Here is a 25,008-nt window from a genome sequence, read left to right as displayed (position 1 = left end):
AATCCTTTAGTTTTGCTAAGTTGTGTATTTCTAAAGATTTGTCCATTTCATCTAGTTTATTTAATTTGTTGAAATACAATCATTCCTTTTTTCTTTTAAGATAATTTATTCACGAGACACGTAGAAGCAGAGACATAGGCAGAGGGAGAAGCAGGCTCCTGCCTGGGAGCTTGATGTGGGACTCTACCTGAGGCAAAGGCAGATGTTCAACCACTGAGCCACTCAGGTGCCCCCAATTATTCCTTTTTCTTTTATTTGATGTTGATAATAATTTCTCCACTTTCATTTCTGATTTTAGTTATTTACATCTTTTTTCTTAGTCTGGCTGTAGATTTGTCAATTTTGTGTATTTTTTCAAAGAACCAATTTTTGATTTCCTTGATATCGTTTTTCTGTTCTCTATTTTATTACCTCTACTCTGATTTCCTCCCTTTTGCTAGCTTTGGCCTTAGTTTCCTCTTTTTCTAGTTCCTTACAGTGTAATGTTAGGTTGTTGATTTGAGATCTTCTTTCTTTTTTCTTTTGTTTAGCTATTTATTATTGACAATCTTAAATCAACCATTGCAGAAGTGTGCCATTAGTCTGTGGTTATGAATGTACATATAATTTGTTTTTTTTGATAAAATATACATAACAAAACATTTTGGCCCCTTTTAAATGCATAATTAACTGGCATTAAGTATTCATACTGTACAATCACCACCACTTTCCATCTTCAGAATTTTTCATCATCCCAACGGGAAATCTGTATCTACTAAAAACTCCTCATCTTGCCTTCCCATGGCCCACTATAACTGTTATTCGTTTTGTCACTATGAATTATTTCACATAACTACACTATTTGTCCTTTTGTTTCTGACTTATTTAACTTAGTGTAATGTTTAAAGGTTCATTTATGCTGTAGCATTTATCAGATTTTCATTCCTCTTTAAGGCTAGTATTCCATTGCATGTATACACATTTAATTTATCCATTCATCCATCAAAGGACACCTGTTACTTCCACCTTTTGGCTATTGTGAATGCTGCTGCTGTGAACACTGGTATACAAATATCTATTTGGGTCCTTGCTTTCAATTTTTTGGGTATCTGCCTAGAAGTGGAATTGCTGCATCATATGGTAATTGCATGTTTAATATTTTGAGGAACTACCATACTGTCTTCAACAGTGGTCACACCATTTTTAATTCCCACCAGTAATGCACAGCATTCCAATTTCTCTACATCTTTGTCAACACTATATTCTATCTTTGATAATAGCCATTGAATGGGCAAATATCAATTTGTATTTCCTTAATAATTAGTGACGTGGAGAATCTTTTGATATGTTTATTGGCATTTTGTGTATCTTTTTTTAGAGAAATGTGTCTTCCTGTTCTTTCCCCATTTTTAAAATTAGGTTGTTTGATTCTTGGTTGCTGAGTTATAGAAATTTATTCTGGACCCTGGACCCCTATAAGCCATGATTTGCAAATATTTACTCCCATTCTGTAGGTTGCCTTTTCATTCTGTAGTATCTTTTGATGTACAAATGTTTTTAATTTTGATGAAGTTCAGTTTATCTATTTTTAATTTTGTTGTCTGTGCTTCTGGTGCCATATCCAAGAAATCATTGCCAAATCCAATGTCATGAAGCTTTTCCTCTGTTTTCTTCTAAGTAAACCTAAAGGAGAGGCTGAGGAATCAATTATAAATAGTAAATTAGATGGACTTGAAAAGCACATTAAATCAATATTCAAAATAAAGAATGTAGAGAAATTTATTGCCATTTCAAAGTATAACTCAGATGAATCAGACAAAAAAATCACTAAGTTGACATTAAAATGTTATTTCACCAGATTTGTCTTCAGAAGATTTCTCTTTTGATAAGCAATTCTGCACCTAATATAGTGTAATTTGGTATAAACATATTATGGATATTTGTAAAGGTCTATAAAGGGGTGTTTCATGATGGTCTGTCATAAATATACAATAATATATATTAATATAAATTATTAATGGATTGCATCTTGAATTTGTACAATGTTCTAGAAAGATCCTACTATTTCCGTTATATTTTATATCAAATCAGATATTCCTATTGTATTGCATTTGTCAAAATGAGCTCAGTAAAATCTATTTCTCTTATATATGTCATGTTGCATCCATTCAAACTATGGAATTCCCCCACACAAAACCAACATGAGAGTAAGTTTTGCTGAAAGACTTGCTAATGTAGCTATAAAATGCTTTTAATTTCCTTAACATATAGCATTTAGTTTTAAAATATAAGTCCTTTCACCCATAGTATTTCCATAAACCGCCTTTGTAGTCCAAAAAAAAGTGGACACTCCCCTCTATCTATGGATAGATGGACACTCTACCTATCCCCCTACCAGCTATTATTCCTTTAGAGTGGGCACCAGAAAAATTTTCCTATAAAGGGCCAGATACGTTATTTTAAGTTTTACAGTCCATACAAGCCCTGTTGCATCTATTCAATTCTGTAGTTGTCAAAAAAAATAAAAAATAAAAAAAAAATAAAAGCATCCAACAACCATAGGGAACAGTAAATGAATGGGTGTAGTTGCATATGACTCACCCTGCATTAGAGTACCAATATTTAATTTGCTTTTATTAAATACATAGCAAGATATAACTTAGGGCCTAAAATAAAGGTAGGATCTTTTTCTTTCAGAGTCCTTTAGGAAAAGCATCATGTAAGCCTGGAAAGCATCATCTACTTTAAATATATCTACACAGTTTCATTCTTTTCTTACCCTGAGATATTTATTAAGAAAGGGTAATCTATGGTCCAGGACATGAAACATCTTTGGGGATATATATTACTTAAATAGAAAGGGACATTCTATCATTATAAGAACTCCAGCTCCTAAATAATAATGACTCTTGGGTAAGAAGCAAGTGCCTGTAGCATGCCTCCAACATACTGAATGTTAAAGGACAATAAGTTCTCCCTGGCAGTGATTGCAGCAATTGAAAGTTATATTTTCATATCTAGTATAGGGATGAAATCGTCCAATATTTTTCTTTGTCGTAAGTAAGGCAGTTGGTGAAGACTCAGAAAATGGATTATCAGGTGAGCTTTCTGTACAGGTAACTGGATCCAAAATGCGTAGAACCTAAGGAAAATAAGAAGTAATGTCAGATATATGCCTTGTGATGTATAACTACCTTTAAGCCCCATTTCATTAATATGTAACGATCATAAAAAATAACATCTGAATGATGAATTTGATTGGTTAGAGAACTTATCCTTTTTCCAAAAAGCTCTAAATTTAACAATGATGTCTAGTTATTACATTACCTAGGTTACCTATTTTTCAAAAATGAAATTAATGTTTTTATAGATATTGGTGAAAAAGCATGAAAACACAGAAGAAAAAATATGGTTATATCAATTCTACCATAAGTGATGTTGATTTTTATCCTTAACCAAAAAGTACCCACCACTTTCCTTCTATGATCTTTAATTCAACTGCCTGGAATCAAGATTCTGCATTCTTCTAATGAAATCCTATTTCAAAGATTTTAATAATTTTCTTGTAAAATCAATGGCTTTTCATTTCTCTATTTCTAATGTATATGCCATATTTTATGCTAACAATTGTGTTCTTGTTTCTTAGGTTTCATGGATACCATGTTCTCCTAATTTTTCTGCTCTGACTTGTCCTGCCATTTCCTTTACTGAGACCCACAACAGGGGGAACTGTTGGATTGAAAAGAATTTCTAATTAAGGACAAATATAACATGCTTGTTTAAAGCTCCTGTTTCTCATGTTTATATTCTCTTGACGATCATGATGTGAGGAGGATGGGTTATGATGCAAATGAGGTAGGTACTACAGTTGGAAAAAGCAGTGGGGAAAGAGCTTTCTCTCTCTCTCTCTCTCTTTTAAAGATTTTATTTATTTATTTATGAGAGATAAAGAAGAGACATAGACAGAGGGAGAAGCAGGCTCCATGCAGGGAGCCCGATGTGGGACTTGATCCCCAGACCCTGGGATCATACTCTGAGCCAAAGGCAGAGGCTCAACTGGTGAGCCACCCAGGTGTCCCTTTCTCTCTCTCTTTTTTTAAGGTAAGCCTATGCCTTATGTAAGGAGCTTTCAGTTATGGTTGGATATGCCTGTTTCTTTCACTCTCATATTGTCCAGCCATGTTTCTTCCAAGTTACCACCATACCCAAAGAGCAATAGCTAATTTAAGAACGGCCCGGCACTATTTAAGAGCCAGCATTCTATTTTAGGACCTCTGTTTTTCAACTAGATTGCTGCTTTTTCCATTTAGTTTTTGAGATCCTTCTATTTTTGTAAAGTTTGGTTGGGTGCTAGACGACAAGCAAAGATGAAGGGCTTAAAGTTGCTTATAAATTTAGAAGGGAAAATAAGAAAAGTATGGAAATACTCTCTATGTTATTATATTCTATTCTGGAGAGAGAGAAACAAAATACCAAATGACTTCAGTAGAAGGAGACTGAGATCCCAGTACAGATAGATTTCTGTAGGTGATGTGGAAGGATTTTAAGCAGGGTACCTTTCAGAGAAATCATGCTACACACAGTTGGAAGATAGGGGAAAAGGTGGGCATTAAAAGAGACAAGGGAAGAATAAAGAAAGGGAGTTTACTACAGTAATCCAGCTAAGAAATGATGACCTTGAAGCAATGGGGCTGAAAGCCTCACGAGACCCTAAGAAAGCAGGACTGTCAGTTATGTTAACTAACAGAATATGGTGAATAAAGGGTCTAGACAAAGCCCTGGGGATACCCACCATTGCACAGTAAAATAGAATGGTCAGAGAGAAGAGTAAAACAAGGAGGGTGTGCAGTTATGTAAGTCAGTGCAAGTGTTTCCAGAAAGGTGGGGTAGTCAATTATAACACATGCCACTGGCAGCAATCGCACAGGCAGTGACAGTTTCCCAACAAGGAGAACAGAAAGGATAAAAATGATGAATTTAGTTTGGGTACTGATTCATTATGTGAATAGCTGAGCATCTAGTATATGTACAGGATTACTATGCCGGATCTTGAGGAGACATAAGATACTGCCTTCACCCTTAAAGAGCTTAGAGTTTGGGAGAGAGAGGGAGAATCAAACAACTGCAATTTAACATGGTAAAGAGCCACAAGGGATAAATACACAAAATACAGCGGAAGCCTGAGGAAAGGACCACCTATGTTTGCCAGTGAGATTCAGGAAGGGCTGATTCTTAAAGGTACAGAGTTGCTGGGAGGGTGGTCTGGGCAGAAGTAAGTATGTACAGAGGCTTGTGATACAATGGCATGTCTGCAATGAAAAGTGGTTAATGCGGCTGGGACTTGAAGAGTAGGGGATTGGGGACACCTGGCTAATAGCCTTGAGAAGAGGAGATGGAATAACGATTTTGAAAAGCCTTTTATACAATATGGAAGGATTGAGATTCCATAATGAAGCAGACTGGGATCTGTTTGAATAGGAGTACCAACACAAGTGGATTGGCTTTTTCCTTTTTTTTTTGGTCTGGTATTTTAAATAATAACTGGCAGTAGAAGATAGTCTGGAGGCAGGTAAAAAGCAAGGGGTATTGGTGAGGAGGCTACTGCAATAATTAAGGCTGGAGGACAGATGTGTGAACTTGGAAGAGGAGATAAATTAGAAGGAACTGACAGGATCTGTAAAACCAACAGGATTATGGAGATGAAGAAAATAATAATAAAAATGATATCTACCATTTATTGAGAAATTACCATATACTGGAATCTATCTGCGATGAGCTTCATATGCATTATTTTATGAAATCCTCAAAACATCTATATAGTGATATAGTTCACTAAGATAGGCAGTACAGGACAAGCAGGTTGTCTTCTTTTTAAGGGGAGCAGAAATACAGATGTCAAAGCAAGGAGAAAAGAGATTGTCCTATTTTCAGCTGTCTGTGAGATGCACATATAGAGATGTTACACTGGATATCTCTCTTGAACCCAGGAAAAATGTCTCAGAAGTCTCAAGCATAAAACTATGGGACTAGGATCCTCCCTAGAGAATACAGAAGTCTGTTATGAGAGGAAAGGCTCAAGAGTGGGCCCCGTAGGAGGATGGCTCACCCCCTGCCAAATACTGCAAAGGAATGGTCACAGAAGTGGTGAGGATCTGGCAGTGGACAGTGTTGCAGAAACTAAGGGAGTTTGAAAAGCATGGGGAACAGATTCCTATGGAATACCAACACTTAAAATAGAAAAAAGGTGACGAAGAGGAGTTCTGGGAGGGAATAGAAGAGGGCCAAGAAAGAGTACGGTCACAGAAGTCAAGGGAATATCAAGGAAGGAGTGCTGATATACAAAATATATGGTAGTAAAGTAAGCATTCATGACCTTTCTACAAGCACATTTTCAGAAAATGCCGCACATTTTCTGCGGCACTGGAAGACTACTGGGATAAGTGATGGCAGGAACTGAGGAATGGACGGTACACAGGTACATACAAGTATGCACAGTTTGTACAAGATACTTGTTCTTGCCTATAAAGGTGATAAGGCCTTATCAAAGAACTTAGGCTAGAGGGAAGTTTTTTCTTTTTTAGATGGAAGACGTGGGTGTGTTATAAGCCAAAGAAGAAAGAGCTGATAGAGAGAAGGGATAACTTGGGGAGGCCTACCAGGCCTGGAGGGGAGCCGTGCTTTGGGGAGGAGGGAGAAGGGACACCTCTTCCAGTGAGAGAAATGTACACAAGGCTGGTTGCTCTACAGGTAGGCATCTAGTATCAAGTGAGACCTTAAGGAAATTTTCTGCCTCTTCCTTCTTTTTTTTGTGAACTAGGAACTGAAGCCATCTGCTGAATGTGAGGTAATAGTTTGACAGGTACAGAAACAAGGCAAGTAGCTGAAGGACTGACGTTTTCTGGATACCTGAGAGAAGGATGATGAGGGAAACAGACACTTACAAATGACATCCAGGCAAGTTATGATGGGAAAAGAAGCCTGGAGAGTGAGCTGATGTGATGAAGAAAAAAAAATGTAGGGATCAAGGGAATAAAGATTATGTGATAAAGGAACAGGGGTAATCAGAATAAAGAATCAGGGCTGGAAAAAAGATTGAGATTATAGGTCACAGAGAGAGGTGTTGAACTGATTTTACAAGTGGAATAGTTCTGGTTAATGATGAGGCGTAAGACAGGGACACAGGAGTCGGACAATGAAACATAACAGAGGTGATATTGGCTGTGCCAGTGGGACCACGAGACCACAGCATTGACAGCTCATTAGCATGAACCCTGAATTAATCCAGGACTGTCAGTAGTAGGTGTACACTATTTGATTCTGCAGGATTTGGCACATTCACATCTATATATGAGCATTAACAAATAATTTGTGATGTCAGAAGCAATCTATTATCTATCTACTCATGATTACTGAATTAAAAATTCTACACTAGTTTTCATATCACAATGAACTCAGGTACAAGATTATCAATGATTATCAATGACAACTAAAAGACATGCTGTTTCAAAGCAACTACATTTTTCTTCTTAAGGACAGAGTAATAATGTTTCAGGAATTAAAGCACAGAGAAGGAAATAATTTTCTCCAAGATCACAAGCACATTAGCATGAGAATCAGGTTTAGATCCCATAATTCCTAACTCCTAATGCCAAGCACCTTGCATTAAACATACTACCTTTCAGTAAGAGGACAGTCTTAGAAACTCCACAGTCCACAAAAGAGAAATATTTTACCGTTTCAGCCATTTTTTCTGCTGGGGTGCTGCAGAATTCAACCACTGATGGAATCTTTTTTTGACTGTTAGTGCCAACATTTCCCAGCAAATGAGCATTTACTGCTTTTGCCAACTTGTGATTTGTTAATGCTAGTTCTGCTGTGGTGTGAGGTTGTGTACTAGGGTAGTAAGTTTGCTCTCTTCCCCATTGCAAGGACACTAGCAGCTCCTCCAACAATCTGCATAAAGACACAGGAACACTGAATATTAATAAGCGGACAAAATATGAAAATCAAGAATACTAAATAAATGAGAAACATTCTTCTGAAATCGCATAATATATTTCTCCCAAATCTTTTTCTCAGAGTTCAATAAATTGGGAATTCTGGTAAACTAAGACTACAGAAAGCATTTATATATTTATCAGGTAGTTATCTGGAAGTCATTCAACACAGTACTTTTTTTAGTTCTCAGTTTTTAGTACAGGTGAAATATACTAGTATACTCATCTAGTGGTATAGGACTATTGATCTGATTTGTGTATCTATTGAGTATTTCTTTTTTTATGAGCTACATGAATGGATTTTTGAATGATTAACTTACAAGTCCTAGGATAAAGTGTACTTGGCCATGATGTATAAATCTTTTTATATATTGTTGGATTAGGACTTTTGCATCTATATTCATTGGAAATATCGGTCTGTAGCTTTCTTGTAATGTCTCTGTCTAGTTTTGTATCAAGATAATGCTTGCCCCAAAAGTCAGTTGGAAATTGTTCCCTTCTGTTTTCTAGAAAAGTTTGTGTAAATTTGGCTTTATTTCTTCCTTAGTTGCTTGCTACTATTCTTCAGTGAATATGCCTGGAGTTTCCTTTATTGGAAGGTTTTTAACTAAAATTTCAAATGCTTTAATAGGTTAGGGTTGTTCAGGGTATTTGTCTTGAGCACTCTTTGGTAGTTTTGTCTTTTAAGAACTTTGTCCATTTCATATAAGTTGTTGAATATTCTGGCACAGAATTGTACATAATGTCCCCTTATCATTTTATGTCTACAGAATCTAAGTAATATATTCCCTTCCTCATTCCTAATAATGGTAATGTGTTCCTTTCTTTTTTCCCCCCTCATTATACTGTCTAGAAGTTTCTTAAATTTATCTCTTCAAAGAACCAGCATCTGGCTATTTCATTTATTTCTGCTTTCATTCTTGTTTTCTTTCTTCTGCTTAATTTGTTCTTTGCATTTCTTAAAGAGGAAACTTATATTACGGACAGGACCTTTCTTCTTTTCTATTATGAGTATTTAAAGTATTAAATTTCCCTTTAAGCACTTCTTTAGTTGCCTCCCATGAAATCTGGTATTTTAATATACAGTTTTCCCTTGAACAACATAGGTTTGAACTGGTGGGTCCACTGAAAGGCTGATTTTTTTTTTGATAAATATATATAAAGATTATGTGATCAAGGAATAGGGGTAATCAGAATAAAGAATCAGGGCTGGAAAAAAGTACTGTGGATGTATTTTCTCTTCCTGAGGATTTTATTTTTTCCTTAAGATTTAGTATTTTCTCAGGCCTACTTTATTGTAAGAATGTAGTATATAATACATAGAACATATAAAATATATGTTAATTAACTATTTGTATTATTAGTAAGGCTTCTGGTCAGAAGTAGGCTATAGGTAGTTACATTTTAGGGGGAGTCACAAGTTATACATGGATTGCATGGGGGGTAAGCCTCCCCAACCTCTGTGTTGTTCAAAGGTCATCTACATTATTTTTTCATTCTTATAATTTCCCCTGTGATTTCTTCTTTGACTCTTACTGATTTGATTTGTAATAAATTATAGTCCTTGACTTAAGACGGTTCGATGAATGATATTTTGACTAACGATGGTGTGAAAGTGGTTAACATTTAATAAATAAAAACTATACGTTGAATTTTGAATTTTCACCTATTTCTGGTCTAGCAATTTGCAGTACCATATCTTCTCATGTTGCTGGGCAGTGGGAGTGAGCCACAGTTCCTAGTGAGCTAAATGATCAGGAGAGTAAACAACTGATACACTCACAATTTTGTACCTGTATAACCATTCTGTTTTTCAGTTTCAGTGCAGTGTTCAATTACTGAGATATTCAACACTCTCTTTTAAAACAGGCTTTGTATTAGATGATTTTGCCCAAGCATAGGCTAATGTAAGTGTTCTGAGCATGTTTAAGGTAGGTTCGGCTAAGCCATGATGTTCAGTAGATTAGGTGCATTAAATTAATTTTTGACTTATATCTTCAACTTACGATGAGTTTATTGGGATGCAACCCCATTATAAGTCAAGGAAGATCTGTGTATAGCAGTACAAACTATTTTTAGGAAAGAACATTATTTTGATAGTTCTGGAGCCTGTGGACATAAAAGTAAACTCTAATACTGTAGAACAGTCCTCAGAAAGATCTCCTTCCAAACAAAGACATGTATACTTTTTGGCTTCTACCAAAAATTATGCAAAACTTAATGATGTTCTGTATGTTGGATACTTGAATTTAAATTAAAAAAAGAAAAAGAAGAAGAAAATTATACAAAACTGCTATAACTATAACCAAAAACTACTTTTAAATCCAGAGATTTCTTCTATTATGGCTATAATTAATTTTCTTCTAATTAAGAATGTAAGAAGTGTGTGATCTTATTTCTTTAGTCTTCTTCCCTCCCTGGGCATCTATTTTAAAATGCTTACTTGAAGTATGTTTCATAAGTTATTAAATGTAGAGACAGTAAACAACTATCACAATAACAAAAATTGCAAGAGAAAGAAGAAGAGTTCAGAATGTAATGAGTGCCATACTTCTGGGTAGCTATCATTTCCTGACGAAACTGTTCCCGTTCACTCAGGAGATCTTGAATAGCACTCTGTGCATCACGGTTTTGACGCTGTAAACCTGCTCTGGAATTGGTTAACTCATCTGCCATAACCCTGGAAAAGATTAAAATGTCACTTATATACATTCTCTGACAATAACACACTGTAAAGAAGTTAATATACTACTTTTATTTTCAAAAGTTTACAAAGAAGAACTGAACCTAGTCAAGTTCTCAGTTTTTAAATTTTCACTAAAAAGCATTTAAAATGTTTATGATCTTAGAACTCATTAAAGGGATTTCAAAATATTTGTTTACAGAACAACAAAGGAAAAGTTATTTAACTTTTCTACAGAGTGATTTTTGGAATGTACCTCCACCTTACTCTAGATTGACCAAATTTTGAAGAAAATAACATTAACTAAATGTTTTTAAATACAGGAAATTTTAGAGGAAAACAAAAAGCACTGCTTTCCTATCACTCAGTTACCTTCTTGTCCTTAAAAAAATATTAAATAATACAGAAAGGCTGATATAAAAGGGAAATTCAGTCTTATCTCCTGTCCAGCATTCCTATCCTTCTCTTAAAAACAATAATGTAACCAATACAGTTTCTTATATATTTCTCTAGGAAAAAAAATACATATGTCAACATAAAAGTATATGTTAAAAATAAATATATCCATTTTATTTACAAAACAGGGATTACTTAATACAAAATTTTCTATGCCCTGTTTTTTTTCATCTAATAATTTATCTTTTCTTTCATATAGGCAAATATAGAGCTCTCTTTTTAAAAAACAACAGCTTCATGTTTTCTTCTGATTGGATGTACCAAAATTTATTTAACCAGTTCTCTATTAACAGAGTTGAAGTAAAATTTTAAAGTATGCTTATTTAGCTGAAAATTTTAAAACTAAAGTCTAGGACCACAGTGTTACTGACCAAAGATTAAATCAGTTAAAATATCAATAAAGTTGAGTTTAAGCTTTATTGCCCTTAGAATGTTACCATCAGCATTGATAAGGATGTTAAGGAAGTTAATATTGCAATAATCTGTATGACACATGCATGATTTGCTTCTTAATATGTTCAGTGAGCATGAACTTTCATTCTAACCCAATAAACAGTACATTCATTTCTCCACATACCATCCTATACAAACACAATTAGAAAACAAATTAAGGACTTTAAGAGAGTAGTCAATTACTGGAAAGTATCATAGACATTAAGGCATGAAGAAATGTTTTCCTACAAATTTATTCATCACAATGAATGATTCTTGAAATACAGCCTGGAAACGTCTAATGTTATGTAAGAAATCTCCAGATAATGGAATTTCAAATTAACAGTTACTAAACCATGTGTAAAGCATATGGTTAAACAGTGGAAATATACAGATGGATACCATCCAGACCCTATCCCCCAGTCAGTGCTGGAAGGAGGGGGATAAAGAGTCCAAAATTCGCAATATATAACAGAGTTTCCCAACTACCAGTGTATCCATGGACCTAGGTGAGGGCCCTGGGGGTTTCAACTCTGATCGAGAGTAGCCTCATCTAGTATGCCATACAAATAATTTTGTTTTCTGTTTGTGTGTGGACAGAAATAGGTTGGGAAGCTCTCTTGTATACTTAATACAGTTAAAAGAGCTATGAGAACAGAGCACAGAAGAGAAATAATGTTTGAGTTTTCCAGATAGAAGATGGGGAAAAATACTTTGTTTTTTGTGATTTTATTTATTTTATTTTATTTATAAGAGTTCTGAGTTTAGTTTTGTTTCTTAAACATTGTAGGAGGAGTAATTTCAACTATAGAGGAATAATCTAGAATTATGGAATGTGGGAGAATCTTATGATATCACTTTTCTATTTAGGGAGCCTACTGTATGACTATCTAGAGGAAGGACAGTCGATACATACTTATAAATATATGAAGTACTTTGACAATCTAAGTCAGAAATTCTCACACTACTGTCTATTTTCTTGGGCTATCGGTAAAAAATTCGACAGAGCAAAAGCTAGGAAATGAAACACTATTTAAAACAGAAAATACCTGCTTGCGAGGAATTTACTCCGCCACACATCACACTGTATTGACATACGTTCTAGCTGTTCAGAAAGTTGAGCTGTGTTTTGACCTAAGGCTTCATTTTCTAAAATAAGCTGATTTTTCTCACGAGATAGACGTTCAAAATGATACTGAAGGTCATCCCCAACAGAAGCCACTAGCAACTTTTTTAACTCACGATTGACCTAGAAGAAAACATGACCATTACAACCAGCTGAAAGTAATGTCAGTGACTTTAATGTATCAAAATGAAAAAAGAGAAACCACGTTCCATGTATATGGACCTACATTCCTTAAAGTGCATATCAAATAGCAATATTAAAGTTTCATAATCTATATAAACCATCTGTTTCTATCTCTAAATATTTATATTTATACTCTATGTGATTATAAACTGAGTCTCTTCTAATAAGAGTACCATTACCACGAAAGTTATGAACTGCTTCCAGTCAACAATTGAAGGCAAAAATTAGAAACTAAACCAATAAATTTTGCCAAAATACATGACAGAGAATTTTTTTAGTGCTTTTTAAATCTTTATCAGCATTTAGAAATTAATTTCTTTGTGTCATAGTTTTTTTTGTTTGTTTGTTTTTGTTTTTGTTTTTTTGAGGGAGAAAGAGAATCTTAAGCAGGTTTCATGCCCTGGGTGGAGCCCAATGTGGGGCTCGATACCACGGCCCTACGATCTTGACCTGAGCCAAAATCAAGAGTCCTATGCTTAACTGACTGAGCTACTCATGCATTCCCTACACCATACGTTTTTAAGAATTTAAGCAAAGGAAGCAACTCAGGATATCTATAAGCATGTTCTTTATCTAAAATGTGAAAAATTAAAACAAATGTTCAATAGTAGTAGGTACTGATATATGGTACAGCAATGAAAGACCACTGCTGGTATTAAAAAATGATATTGAAAAAGAATATTCTGTGACATAGGAAAATGTTAATAACTAAAAAAGGCAAAAATGAACTCAATATGTATAATTACGCATTTTAGCTAGATGGTATAATTATAGTTGGTACTATTTTCATTTTTTGTATTTTCTAAAATATTTACAAGTAGATATGTACTACTTTTGTAATTAGATATTAGTTATTTAAAAAATATTAAAGATATATTTAGATAAGAACCACTAAATATAGTGTCACTTGTAAAGGCTAACATCTGGCAAAAAGATGAAGAGTCTAATAGAGAAACAAAAAAAGGATGAGGATAAGGAAATGTTTACTAACATGTAAAGATTAAAGAAACACAACAAAACACTATAGATCATTTTCCATTTACAATTAAGATACTAACCCTTACCTCACCATTCTCTTTATCCCAAACATTATATATGCATAAAACAGAAATACTTGGAACTTACGGATCCTTAAAACAGGAATTGTTAACTAGTGAATTTCAAAGTCTTATTTGGCCCATCTTTGGTCTGGAATTTTATAACCATGACTTCCTTTTTACCATATAAGTGGTCTTGATCAAAGCACCAGTATACTTCCATCTTTAACCACATTTAGAGTATAAGTTCCCAATATATTACTAGTTCTATAAGAGGTGCTGAGAAAGAGAAATTTAAGAGAAAATCTTTAGAGCAATGTCAAGTCAAAATAAATGACATTCCAAGAGGAAATATAGTTTTCTAACACGTAGGCTTAAAAGGGCCAGATGTAAAGAGAGTGCTCATTAAAGCTATTTATTCTTACCTCTGTCTGTACTCTGAGCTGGTTTGAAAGACCTTCTTTGTCTTGTAGTAACCTCCTTTCAGAGTTCTTGAGCTTTTCCAATATATTCTTTACCTCTGATAGTTCCTTTCTGGGTTCTACGATTCCTTCTGACTGGCCAAGGAATTCTCCTCTATGATGTCCCAGAGACTTAACCTTTGCATTCTTGTTGGGGATGTTGTGGGTTATAGCAGCTTTAGGAACTAATATTCTTACAGCTTCGACTTCCACTGCTTTTTCAGTGAGAATTTTTCCTAGCTGAAGAACTCCTGGGCTTTCTCCTGGAACTGCTTTCTTCCGTGTATTCTGAAGGATGTGATGCTTTATGGGTTGGATTCCAGAGGTAACTTCAACAGATTTAGGTGACTCCTCAGTTTCCATTCCATCTCCTGCTCCTCGGACTGGGGTTGGAGTAAGGGTGACTATCAAAGGAAAAACAAAACATAAGCTACTTGCTAAAAAGGAATACCAAGGAAAATGCCAAGACATGCTTTATCCTACATTCAAGATTATTGGCACTAAAAAGAATACAAACAATTCAGAATAAAAATTAATTTTCAAAACAATAAGGTGTCAGTAAAAGATGAAAAAAGACTTATAGGTTTGAACTTTCCTTAGGTAAATGGTTTTGCTCTTGGTAGAAAATGTAAGAGATTTGGAATCAGGGTATTTGGTTCCAACTTCTACTTTCTAGTACGCTCCAGGGTAAACAATTGAACCCTCCTGAATCTCTATTTCATATTCTGTGAAATGGAGATAGTAAGAACACTCTGGGATTGCCGTAAGGAAAGATGCAATAATATCAAACACTTGGCACGCTGGAGATACTCCATAACATTAAATATAAAAATAAATGTAAGTTAAATATAAGTGCATTTTTGAAGCCATCTACCTCAAAATCTATTCAACCTGTTTTGTGAACTCTTGGCAAAGAATGCTTCGCACAAGCTACCCAACCAGATAACACTCTCTCCTCTAGGCCCTAATCAGGCTTTTATTTCTGCTACTTCTTATCTCTTAAATGGTGTTTTTTTGCCATTCACTGTGATTTGTGATTCAAACTTACCCCTAAGAAGTTAGCTTTAACACTACTCTTTGTTTTTTTTTTTTTTTTTTTTTTAAAGATTTTATTTATTTATTCATGAGAGACACAGAAAGAGAGGCAGAGACACAGGACAAGGAAGAAGCAGGCTCCATGCGGGGAGCCCAATGTGGGACTCGATCCCAGGGCCCCAGGGTCACGCCTTGAGCCAAAGGCAGAGGCTCAACCACTGAGCCACCCAAGCGTCCCTAACACTACTCTTTGCATTTGATCCTCCCAACTGTTCCAGGATACTCTCTGAATGCCTTAGGCACTTACTATTTCAAATAGTTTGAAACTTAATCGCATCTTTCCAATAATTCTGATAAACACATAAGAGCGGGCATCCTGCCCTAAACAAGTGGAAGGAGCATGGTATTATAGAAATGACATGAACTTTGGGATAAATCAGATTTGGTTTTGAATCTCATTTCCATCATTACTGTGCAATCACGGACAAAATCCTACAGTTATCTGAGCCTTAGTTTTAACCTTCATGAAACAAATTTTATGATATCTATATCCATACCTTGTGTCTTAAATGAGAAAATGTTAAGTAATGAATAACCAACGCTTGTAAAAGACTTACCATGTGCCAAACACTATTCTAAATACTTTACATATAACTCATTTAATCCTTACAATGTGCTTTTCAAGTATGTATGATTAGTTCTATTTTATAGATGAAGAAAATGAGGCACAAAGTGGTTCAAGATTTGCCCTGGTAAATAAGTAGAAGAGACAGATGGAGGTAGTTGAGATGATACTTAACCTACATAAGAGTTCTCGAATTAGTACTTCCAGTAACATCCCTTTGAGCTACACGTTAGATTTTGTTCCATTTTACAAGTCCAGCCTACGCTTAAGAAAGTGGAAGCCAAAGCGTAAGCATAGTAATTACGAATTTTTATTCAATTTACTATATGCCAAGGATTCTTTTAAGTCCTTCTGATGCATTATATCATTTAAGCTTTACATGAGGTAAGCATAATTGTACCTATTTTTTTAAGAACAGCAGAGGCTTTGAAAGGTTAAATAGCTTGTCCAAATCATCAGTGTCAAACTGGGATTTAAGTCCCTATCTGACTCCAGAGCTAAGCTGTTAATTAGTCTGAGAGGCTTTCCACAAACCAGAATTATTGCCTCATCAATCTGAAGGTATTGCCCCCTGCTAAAAGCATATTTGTCAGCTACAAAAGCCCAAAGAATTTACATAACGGTTATAGTGAACTTTAAAATAAAAAGCGGCTCTCATCTACATCAAACCCGAGTGGCTTCCTATCACTCAGATTTAAAACCAAGATCCTTACTCTGGTCTGCAAGGCCCTCCCATCATCTATCTCGACTCTCAACTTCAGCTGGTGACTCCTTCAGACACTATGTTCCTGTCTTGCTTTTTTTTTTTTTTTTTTTTTTTAATGTTTTAAAAACTCCTTCTGCCGACATTTCTCTGCTTAGAATGTTCTTCCCAACTCCCTCTTTCCTGCCATTAATTCCTTTTCCTCCTTGTAATCTCAATTCAATTCTTTCCTAAGAAAAGCCTTTCTCTCACCTTCCCAGATTAGGCTGGGTGCCCTGTTTGTGTGCACCCGCTGCAAGACTGCATTTCTCCTTTTCCCTATCTATCAAAATGGTAAATTGACATTTTCCCCCTCAATGTAATTAGTTATGCAAATATCTGTGCCCTCCTCTAAGATGTAGGTCCTATGAGGGTAGGGACTATGATTCTCTTGTTTACTACCATATTTGTAGCAATGTGCCTTACACCCAGTACTGCTTAGCTAATAGACAATAAATGAATGATAACAAGGGGAAGGACAAAGTACGAGCACATATAACAATGATTATAATGACTATCTTTGAGCGGTCATGGGCAGCAACCATGCTGCTTGGTACCTAATATTGACCAGACATTGTATAAGATAGTAATTTCCTGAACATAGAAGTCTGCACTACCTAATTTAGGGGACAGGACATACATATAAAAAGAAAACATGCAAGCCATGTATTACAGGGTAATATATAATAAGAGTGCAATATGTGGTGTAAAATTTCTACCAAAATTTTATTTTTAGAGAAATGTTAATAAGAACAATCATGGACCAATCTTTAGTGAATTCATTACTATTATATTTTTATACTTATACCTTCTAAGGCAAAGACAAGAAACAGAATTCCTACTTATAAAGAAAAAAAAGCCAAAGTATGTCCTTCACCTCAATTTCTATTAGATATCAGTACCTATGATATTAGATATCATGTCCTGATCAATTAAATATTAATATTTAATTACTAATTAATCATGTTTCACTGTAACCCATGAAGTCAGGAGAAAATTTGGTAAGAGCAATAATGTCTTATTAAATAAAACTAAAGCTTTCTTAAGAACTTCCAACATACAAAGCCATATTAAAAAAAGGGATCTATGTAACAGTCTATCAAGCAAAGACTGCTGTCACCTTGATTCCTGATTCTCATCCTAGAAATGGAATCTGCCAGCAAAGAACCACAGGAAATGGTAAGCTTGCCCAGGATGATGTTTTAAAAAAACAAAATAACTATGAAAAAATTACCTATAAAGATGTTTTCTAGCAAGGGAAATACCTAACAAGAAAACCTTTCTGAGGTTTATTTATTAGCTTTCTATTTTTTAATGAGATTACTTTTTTTCTTTCTCACAAACTTTGTTATATAGATACAGAAACTGCAGAGCAGAACAGATTATCTTCACACAGTCACACATGTATCCTCTAGTTTTTAACATTACATTATTAAAAGATATGAAGAAGAAAAAATTACCTAAATCACTCTAAAATAACTTTTCATTCCTTTACATTACTTCATTATTTTTGTTTGTAATCATAATTAACTTGAGAAGCTCAGTCTATTTTCTATTTTGCTGCAGTCTTCATATTTTTCATTTCATGACTACATTATTTTTTCAAGTTAATATAATATTATTTACTTATTCCATTGTTGGATATTTAGACTTTTCCCAACTTTTTACTATAATAATGCTTTAGTGAATAATGCTTTTATGCTTACAGATTTTTGTCAACTTCTTTTGAACACATTCCCAAGAATGAAATTAATATGCCAGGTGAAGATCTGTATTGTCAAACTGCCTCACGAAATCATTCTCTAATGTGTCAGTAGATCTGTCTTATGTTCTTATTTGTTTTGTGTGTGTGTTTTTTTTTTTAAAGATTTTATTTATTCATGAGAGACAGAGACATAGGCAGAGGAAGAAGCAGGCTCCATGCAGGGAACCCGATGAGGGACTCAATCCCAGGACTCCAGGATCACACCTTGGGCCAAAGTCAGGCGCTAAACTGCTGAGCCACCCAGGGGTCCCTCTTACGTAGTTTTATTTTTTGTATGCTCAACATCAATGATTTAACACAATACTTAAAAAAGTAAATCAGAATACATGTAAAGTGTTTAGAATGGTGTTTGGCACGGTAAGCTCTCACTAAATGTTAGTTTCTACTGCTTTTGTTATTATTCTTTTAAAAACCCTAATAAACTTTGGATCTTGATTAAGGGGAAAAAGCAAGCTTCAGTTATGCCATCAAATATAATTCTAACTTTTATTTTCTTATGCTCAAGTCTTACAAAAGTATATCACTAGACTTTTTTTTTTTTTTTTTTTTATATCACTAGACTTTAGAACTGTTTTTACACTTTAGATTTTTTGGGGGAAATTTTCCCTAAATATGTAGCAGTGTACTGGGAATCTTGAATTATGTTTGAGAGGAGGTGCAAAGATAGCTGATGTATAATGTGTTCCATTTTACAAAACATTTTCCATTAGAATAAAATATTTTGTCATTTCCATATTGAATGTTAACTTGGGCCTTTGGGTGAACTCCACTTTCAAGAAGAAGAACAAAGGAATTACTTCAGAAAGTGAAATAGTTTGGTATTTCAGATATGCTGTAGGACGTTAGCACTTAGGAGGAGAACTTCCACTGAACGGTTTCAAAAATAAAGGCCTGCTCCCATGTTCTTAAAATCTGCTTTTAAAAAGTTTTGTCTACCTCTATCTAAAATAAATTTGTCACTAAGACATTCTGTCATTTAAGAAGTTATGCAGAATCATGAATTAACTACAGATTAATTTAAAAAACAACAAAAAGACAAACTAGAATTATAGCATTCAGGTCCACTGAAGCTGAAGAAATAAGCAGGTGTAACACTCTGCCATGATTAAACCATGCCATGATAGGATTTTAAGGCAAGTCCTAACATTTTTGAGTTGCAATTTTAGGTAATGGAGATTCAAATTTGATTTGATTCAAATCAAATAATAGTTACTGCTAAACTTAAAAGACAAAGTAACATTAATGAGTATTTAAAATAAATCTCCTTTCAAATGAAACACATAAAAAAATTCCAGTGAAGAAATTCTATCACCTTGGTTCAGCCTCAATGTACTCTTAACTTTATTTAAAGTGTTCTACTTACTCAAACATTTATGAGTGCAGGAGTTGTACAACATAACATGGCAGCTGTAACAACTCTTGTGATAACTATGCTTCTAGCTAATGTGCACAGGCAAGGAGGTGAGTGGGTCAGGGCTTTCCATTTTCTCACCTGGCAACTTGCTTTTCATAATTCTATTTTTCCTTATGACACACACTAGAAGTCTTTATTACATAGGTACTAAGCACAATCTAGGACACGTTCCTGAGCAGTTATCATCTCTCAGGTGGGAAGGCAATGAATGATTCATGTTACCAGCTCCATAGTTATGAATGATGTTTAAGTAAAGCAAAACATTATCTGCTCTTCCCCCTCTTTGAAGGGAAACAAAACGATTCTTCAATTATTTGCCAATATTACTTCTACTTGTGATCAGTTATCAAAGAATGAAAATGTATCTCAAGTTTATGGCTCATACTTATTGCCTTCCCCAAAGATAATTGAAGTGGAGGGAAAGTACAAATAATATTCTCTAAAAGGAGTTGGCAAGTTTTTTTCCATAAAGGGCCAGATAAGAAATATCTGTGGCTCTGTGGACCATTTTGCTAATTTAGCAAAGCTAAGGATATTATATAGGTACTTATATAAAGAAGAAAAAAAATCCCTCATTTTCAAAGATGAAACTCAAACTATAAGAAATTGAGTAAAGTTTGGTTTGTTTGTTTGTTTGTTTTTGTAACAAAGGTCTAATAATGAGAAGCACAGAATTCTTTTTTATTTGGGATAACTCTTGATTTAAGTGGGATTCAAAGTTAGTGTTCCCCATCATCAAACTGATTTGTAAATATTCTCAGGAGGCTGAGGGCCATAACTTGCCAATGCTTGCTGTAGAATACTGAGGCAAAAAAGAATAGGATTTTATAGTCTGTCATTAAAGAAATATTAGTCCTTTTTTCATAAAACTTCTCTATGTCTGTAGGATGGTGCAATAGAGAGAACACTAGACTCTAGGTCAAAGTGCCTTAAGTCTCTATTGCCACACATTGTGTGACTTTGGGCAGATCATTTAACCTTATCCTCCTTTCATCCCTCAGTGCTTTCAGAATAATGCAAGTATTGAGAGTAGTTTAAAATAATTTGTTTTTCTCACAGACCTGATTATTGGGAGCTCCACAAGACAGGGTGTGGCTCCTAATCTTTGCATTGTCAGACTAAGGAAATGGTGCTTGGTACAGAAAAGGTGAGTAAGTGCTTACTAAAGCTTGTCAATATTAATATGCTACTGAGAAGATTTCATTTTAACACCCCAAAACTAACTCTTGCTCATTCCCACTTTTTGAAATATTTTCTTTCCTTGATTTCCATGATACTACTCTTGTTTTCAGCCCTTCACTCTCCAATGCAGTAGCCACATGTGGCTATTTGACTTTAAATAAATATTTTAAAAATTTAAAAATTCAGTTCCTCAGGCACCTAGCCACTTTCAAGTGCTCATTAGCCACATGTAGCTAGTAGCTATTGCATTTGAAATGCAGATACAGAACATTTCCATCACTGCAGGAAGTTCTACTGGACACCAGTGCTCTAGCAACATTTTCTCTGTTTCTTTCTTCATCCTCTTCTTCCTCTGGTTTATCTTTTCAATATTAATATGTCTCAGCCCTCTTTCTCTTCTGCTCTCAGGGCATCAGTAATTATCTGTAAGAATAACTTCCAAATTGGTCTATAGCCCAGATTTCATCCCTTGTGATTCAGGCCCTTCTCACCTACTGACCATGTTCACAGAGGTGTTAGTAACAGTGTTAGCATGTCTCAAGAGGAGGGCCTCCTGACTCAGGTTATTCTTGGGTGGGGTGAGTTCCAGAGATTGGGGCTGTCAGTGAGAGATGGGAAACTAACTCATTTAAAAACTGCTTATTTTTCCCCCTTCACACCACAGCATTAATTCCTAACTCAGTTATGGTCTGACCAACTTTTCAGAATATATGCAGATTCAGCTATCAAACAGTTAACAATTTAGGGATTGTCACTCAGTAATTTAAAATCAATATTCTTTTAAATGTCACCAATATCATTTAATAAGGTTTAGTGACTATTAAACTAGAAAAATGTTATAGACAGTGGACTTAAAAGTTAGCCCACATTCACTGACATGGAATCTAAACATTCTTTTTGTCACAGGCTCCATGAATAAAGAGTTCCCTGGTAACATACGTGGGGGTGAGGCTGTGCACTACATCTCTGCAGCTTCACAGTGTATCAGTATGCTAATGGCTCTGAGAGGTCCTATAGTATAATCCCTCCTTTTATCCAGAATTTCCCAAATTTATCTACCTGTGGATTCATTTTTCATCTAATACATGTTACTCCACAGAATGAGTGTTAAAGTTAGGCTGCTTTATGGAATTCTAAATATTTAAAAGTCTCAGACTTTCCTATTTGGTCTATTTGCTACAAATTGGCTTCTGGAAAGTAGTTTCCCATCTCTCACTGACAGCCCCAATCTCTGGAACTCACCCCACCCAAGAATAACCTGAGTCAGGAGGCCCTCCCCTTGGGACATGCTAACACTGTTACTAACACCTCTGTGAACATGGTCAGTAGGTGAGAAGGGCCTGAATCACAAAAGGGAAGAAATCGGGGCTATAGACCTTGATTTGGACTTCTAGCCTCTAGAACTGTGAGGCAATACATTTCAGTTGTTTAAGCTACTCAGTTTGTGGTGGTTTGTTATAGCAGCCCAAGCAAAATAACCTAGCAAAAGAGAGGTCTTTTATACTTCCTAGTTGCTCGACCACCTACTTAAATCTTTAAAAATATATATCTTCTTGTTTATTGAAATCTTAATCTTCTAGTGTATAGAAAGCATAGCTGCAAAACTTGGCTTTTACACTAAATGTTTAACAGTAGTTTAACATTTGTAATGAATACTATCCAAGTATGTTAATATTCAGGTGGATTTCTGAGTACTGAAATGTAAACACTGCATTACAAAACAAGCATGAAGAAATCTGAAATACAAATGGTTCCCAAGAGCTCTATGAGATTTAGTAACCTGGCTCAAACATGCCTTCATCCTACGGTCATAAATTGTATGTTTTAAAAACAATTCTCATCAAAAGAAGAACACTTACCTTTTGTATCTAAACTTTCAAGAGTAGTCATTTTTTTAACCAATGAAAATGCACCTCAAAACTTCTACCGAAAAACCTAAAAATGTATAAAGTGAAAGAATTAAAACCACATCATATAAAGACAGTCACTAAGTCCCTGTAACTTAGATGTTAGAATATTCTACTTGTTTCTGCATTTAGTAGACAAGCATTTCAAAATGCAATTTCACAAGTGATACTATTATGATATGGATATTGTTATGTAACAAAAAAATTTACTGGTGGTTTACTTTCAAATTTGTTTCACTGTTTTCACCAAGGATACTCTACCAGGTATCTGTCCTGAATTTTAGTTAAGAAACTGCAGTGAAGTTACCATAGGGGCTTTTGCATCACTGATAAGACAACGGGATATTTTAAAAAATATTTTAAGAGAGAGAGAGAGAGAGAAAGCAGGAGAGGGGGAGAAGGAGACCCCCGCCCCGGCCCCGATTGAGCCGGGCGCCTGATTCGGGACTAGATGCCAGGACCCTTGGGATCATGACCTGAGCTAAAGGCAGACGCTTAACCGCCTGAGCCACCCAGTCGCCCGACAATAGTAATTTTAAAGGGATTAAAGTAATTGCTTTCTCAGGGGACATTAGTGATACTAACGTTTGATACTAATTTGCTCACTATATACATCAGAGAGGAGCTTCCGTTTATAAATTTAAACAGACGACAAAAATACTCATAACTTGCATTTTCTTGGGAATAAAAATTAAAATGGCATAACCTATGTTTTCAGAAACGTCCGTATGGCCTTACAGTAAAGCCTAAGGTTCGCTGGAGAACACGAGCAGGAGCATGGCGCTAGAGCAGTGACAGGAATATGACGAACTGTACATTAGGTGACATCTGGTTCACGACAAACCGTATTCGATTTAACTCGGCACAGAGTCTTCCGTAACTACCTCCCTTAAGGGTCCCAAATCTTCCCCTACTGCCCTGAAAACAGGTCTCCAGAGACCCGTTCGCAGGGGCAACTAGGCCAGCCACCGCGCTGGGCCGCCGCGCAGCACACAGCACCCACACCGCGAGGGGCTCCCGGCAGGTCCCCACCCGCGGGGAAGGGTGACCACGAAGTGACCGTCGTGGACACGACAAGCCTGTCAACCTCTGCAGTCCCGCTGAGCCCACTCCGAAGTTCCGTCCCTGTCTGCACAAGCTTTCCCAGGACCAAGGCAACCTTACCTTCAATCCACAGCGTCTGAGCACCTGACTCCCACCCACACCGCCGTCCCTCTCCAACACGCCCCTCGGCCACACAAACCAGTTCCTGGACTCACCGCCCAGGTTCCCCACTCCTGATTCCAGCGGGCTTCTCTGTACAGACTGTGGGGCTCCGCGCCTCTTAACTTCGCACACTCCTTTCCATTCCGAAGCTGACCCGCCCAGGCCTTCCCGACATCCAGCCGCTCGCTCACTATTAATCACATCCTGTTCTCCAGGGGTTCGTTTCCGGAATCATTTTCCAAAAGAAAAAGGTAAATAACGCTGCGGTGGCCTAAAACTCGAGTAACCCAGCACGTACGGTGTAAGGCTTCGGTAAGTGAAGAATGGATGGATTCCTACTTAAAAATAAAATATAGACTATCTGGAGGTCTAGGCGTCTCTGCACTTAACTTCCGGGTCACCTATCAACCAAACCAAGTGATGATGCTGGAAAGAGGCAAGCAGGGTTCGGTCGCCCCAAAGGTCGCCATCGAGGGGCGGGTCTGCCTGTGGGTGGGCGGAGCTTCGAGTCCTCTCAGCCACTAGGAGCGAAGGGGCGGGGCTGTGACGTCCCCGCACGTCCGGTAGTAGGCGGGGCTCTGTTGCCGGAGTAACCGGGCGTCGATGTAGATAGAGGTGGTGTCTCCTTGTGGCAAAGCTGCCTATTTCCCCGCGCTGAGATCCTGAGACTATGGTGAGTGCCAGGCGAGGCCAGAAGAACGGCTTTGGCATCTTGTTTACGTAGCATCCCAGGTGCTGGGGCGGAGGGACACTCAGAGGCATCCTGGTTTCTTCCACC

The 25,008-nt window shown here is 36.1% G+C and overlaps 2 protein-coding genes across 5 annotated transcripts in view; one reads left to right on the top strand and one right to left on the bottom strand.

Moving 5' to 3' along the window:
- Positions 1–1,733: 1,733 nt before the first annotated feature.
- BLZF1 (basic leucine zipper nuclear factor 1) lies at positions 1,734–24,724 on the bottom strand. The gene is made up of 7 exons (XM_026003342.2): positions 24,284–24,724; positions 22,977–23,052; positions 14,319–14,758; positions 12,597–12,796; positions 10,528–10,656; positions 7,713–7,932; positions 1,734–3,121 (listed from the first exon to the last, which is right to left on the bottom strand). The coding sequence occupies exons 2-7, from the start codon at positions 23,005–23,007 to the stop codon at positions 2,936–2,938; spliced, it is 1,206 nt and encodes a 401-aa protein (XP_025859127.1). The 5' UTR covers positions 23,008–23,052; positions 24,284–24,724; the 3' UTR covers positions 1,734–2,935.
- Positions 24,453–25,008, top strand: part of NME7 (NME/NM23 family member 7) — a 259,209-nt gene continuing 258,653 nt past the window's right edge. For 2 of the 4 annotated variants that reach the window (XM_026003344.2, XM_072732951.1), the window contains exon 1: positions 24,776–24,903. In XM_026003344.2, coding sequence (XP_025859129.1) covers positions 24,901–24,903 — 3 coding nt within the window. In that variant the 5' untranslated portion in view covers positions 24,776–24,900. Of the gene's footprint in view, positions 24,543–24,775; positions 24,904–25,008 lie in introns of those variants that run through there. The other 2 variants (XM_072732953.1, XM_072732952.1) reach the window with 2 other exon arrangements.

The sequence above is a fragment of the Vulpes vulpes genome, chromosome 13 (genome assembly GCF_048418805.1).
Source record: "Vulpes vulpes isolate BD-2025 chromosome 13, VulVul3, whole genome shotgun sequence".
NCBI classification, from domain to species: domain Eukaryota; kingdom Metazoa; phylum Chordata; class Mammalia; order Carnivora; family Canidae; genus Vulpes; species Vulpes vulpes.
The sequence above is the reverse complement of the archived record's forward strand: the minus strand, read 5'-3'. Positions and strand labels throughout refer to the sequence as shown.

Excerpts from the sequence above, each read along its gene's own strand:
- BLZF1 (XM_026003342.2), bottom strand. The coding sequence starts at position 23,007 with ATGACTACTCTTGAAAGTTTAGATACAAAAG. Across the intron at positions 12,797-14,318 it reads AGCTCAGAGTACAGACAGAG|GTCAATCGTGAGTTAAAAAA; the intron begins GTAAGAATAAAT and ends GTTTTCTTCTAG. Across the intron at positions 10,657-12,596 it reads AGTAAATTCCTCGCAAGCAG|GGTTATGGCAGATGAGTTAA; the intron begins GTATTTTCTGTT and ends AATCTTTTCCAG.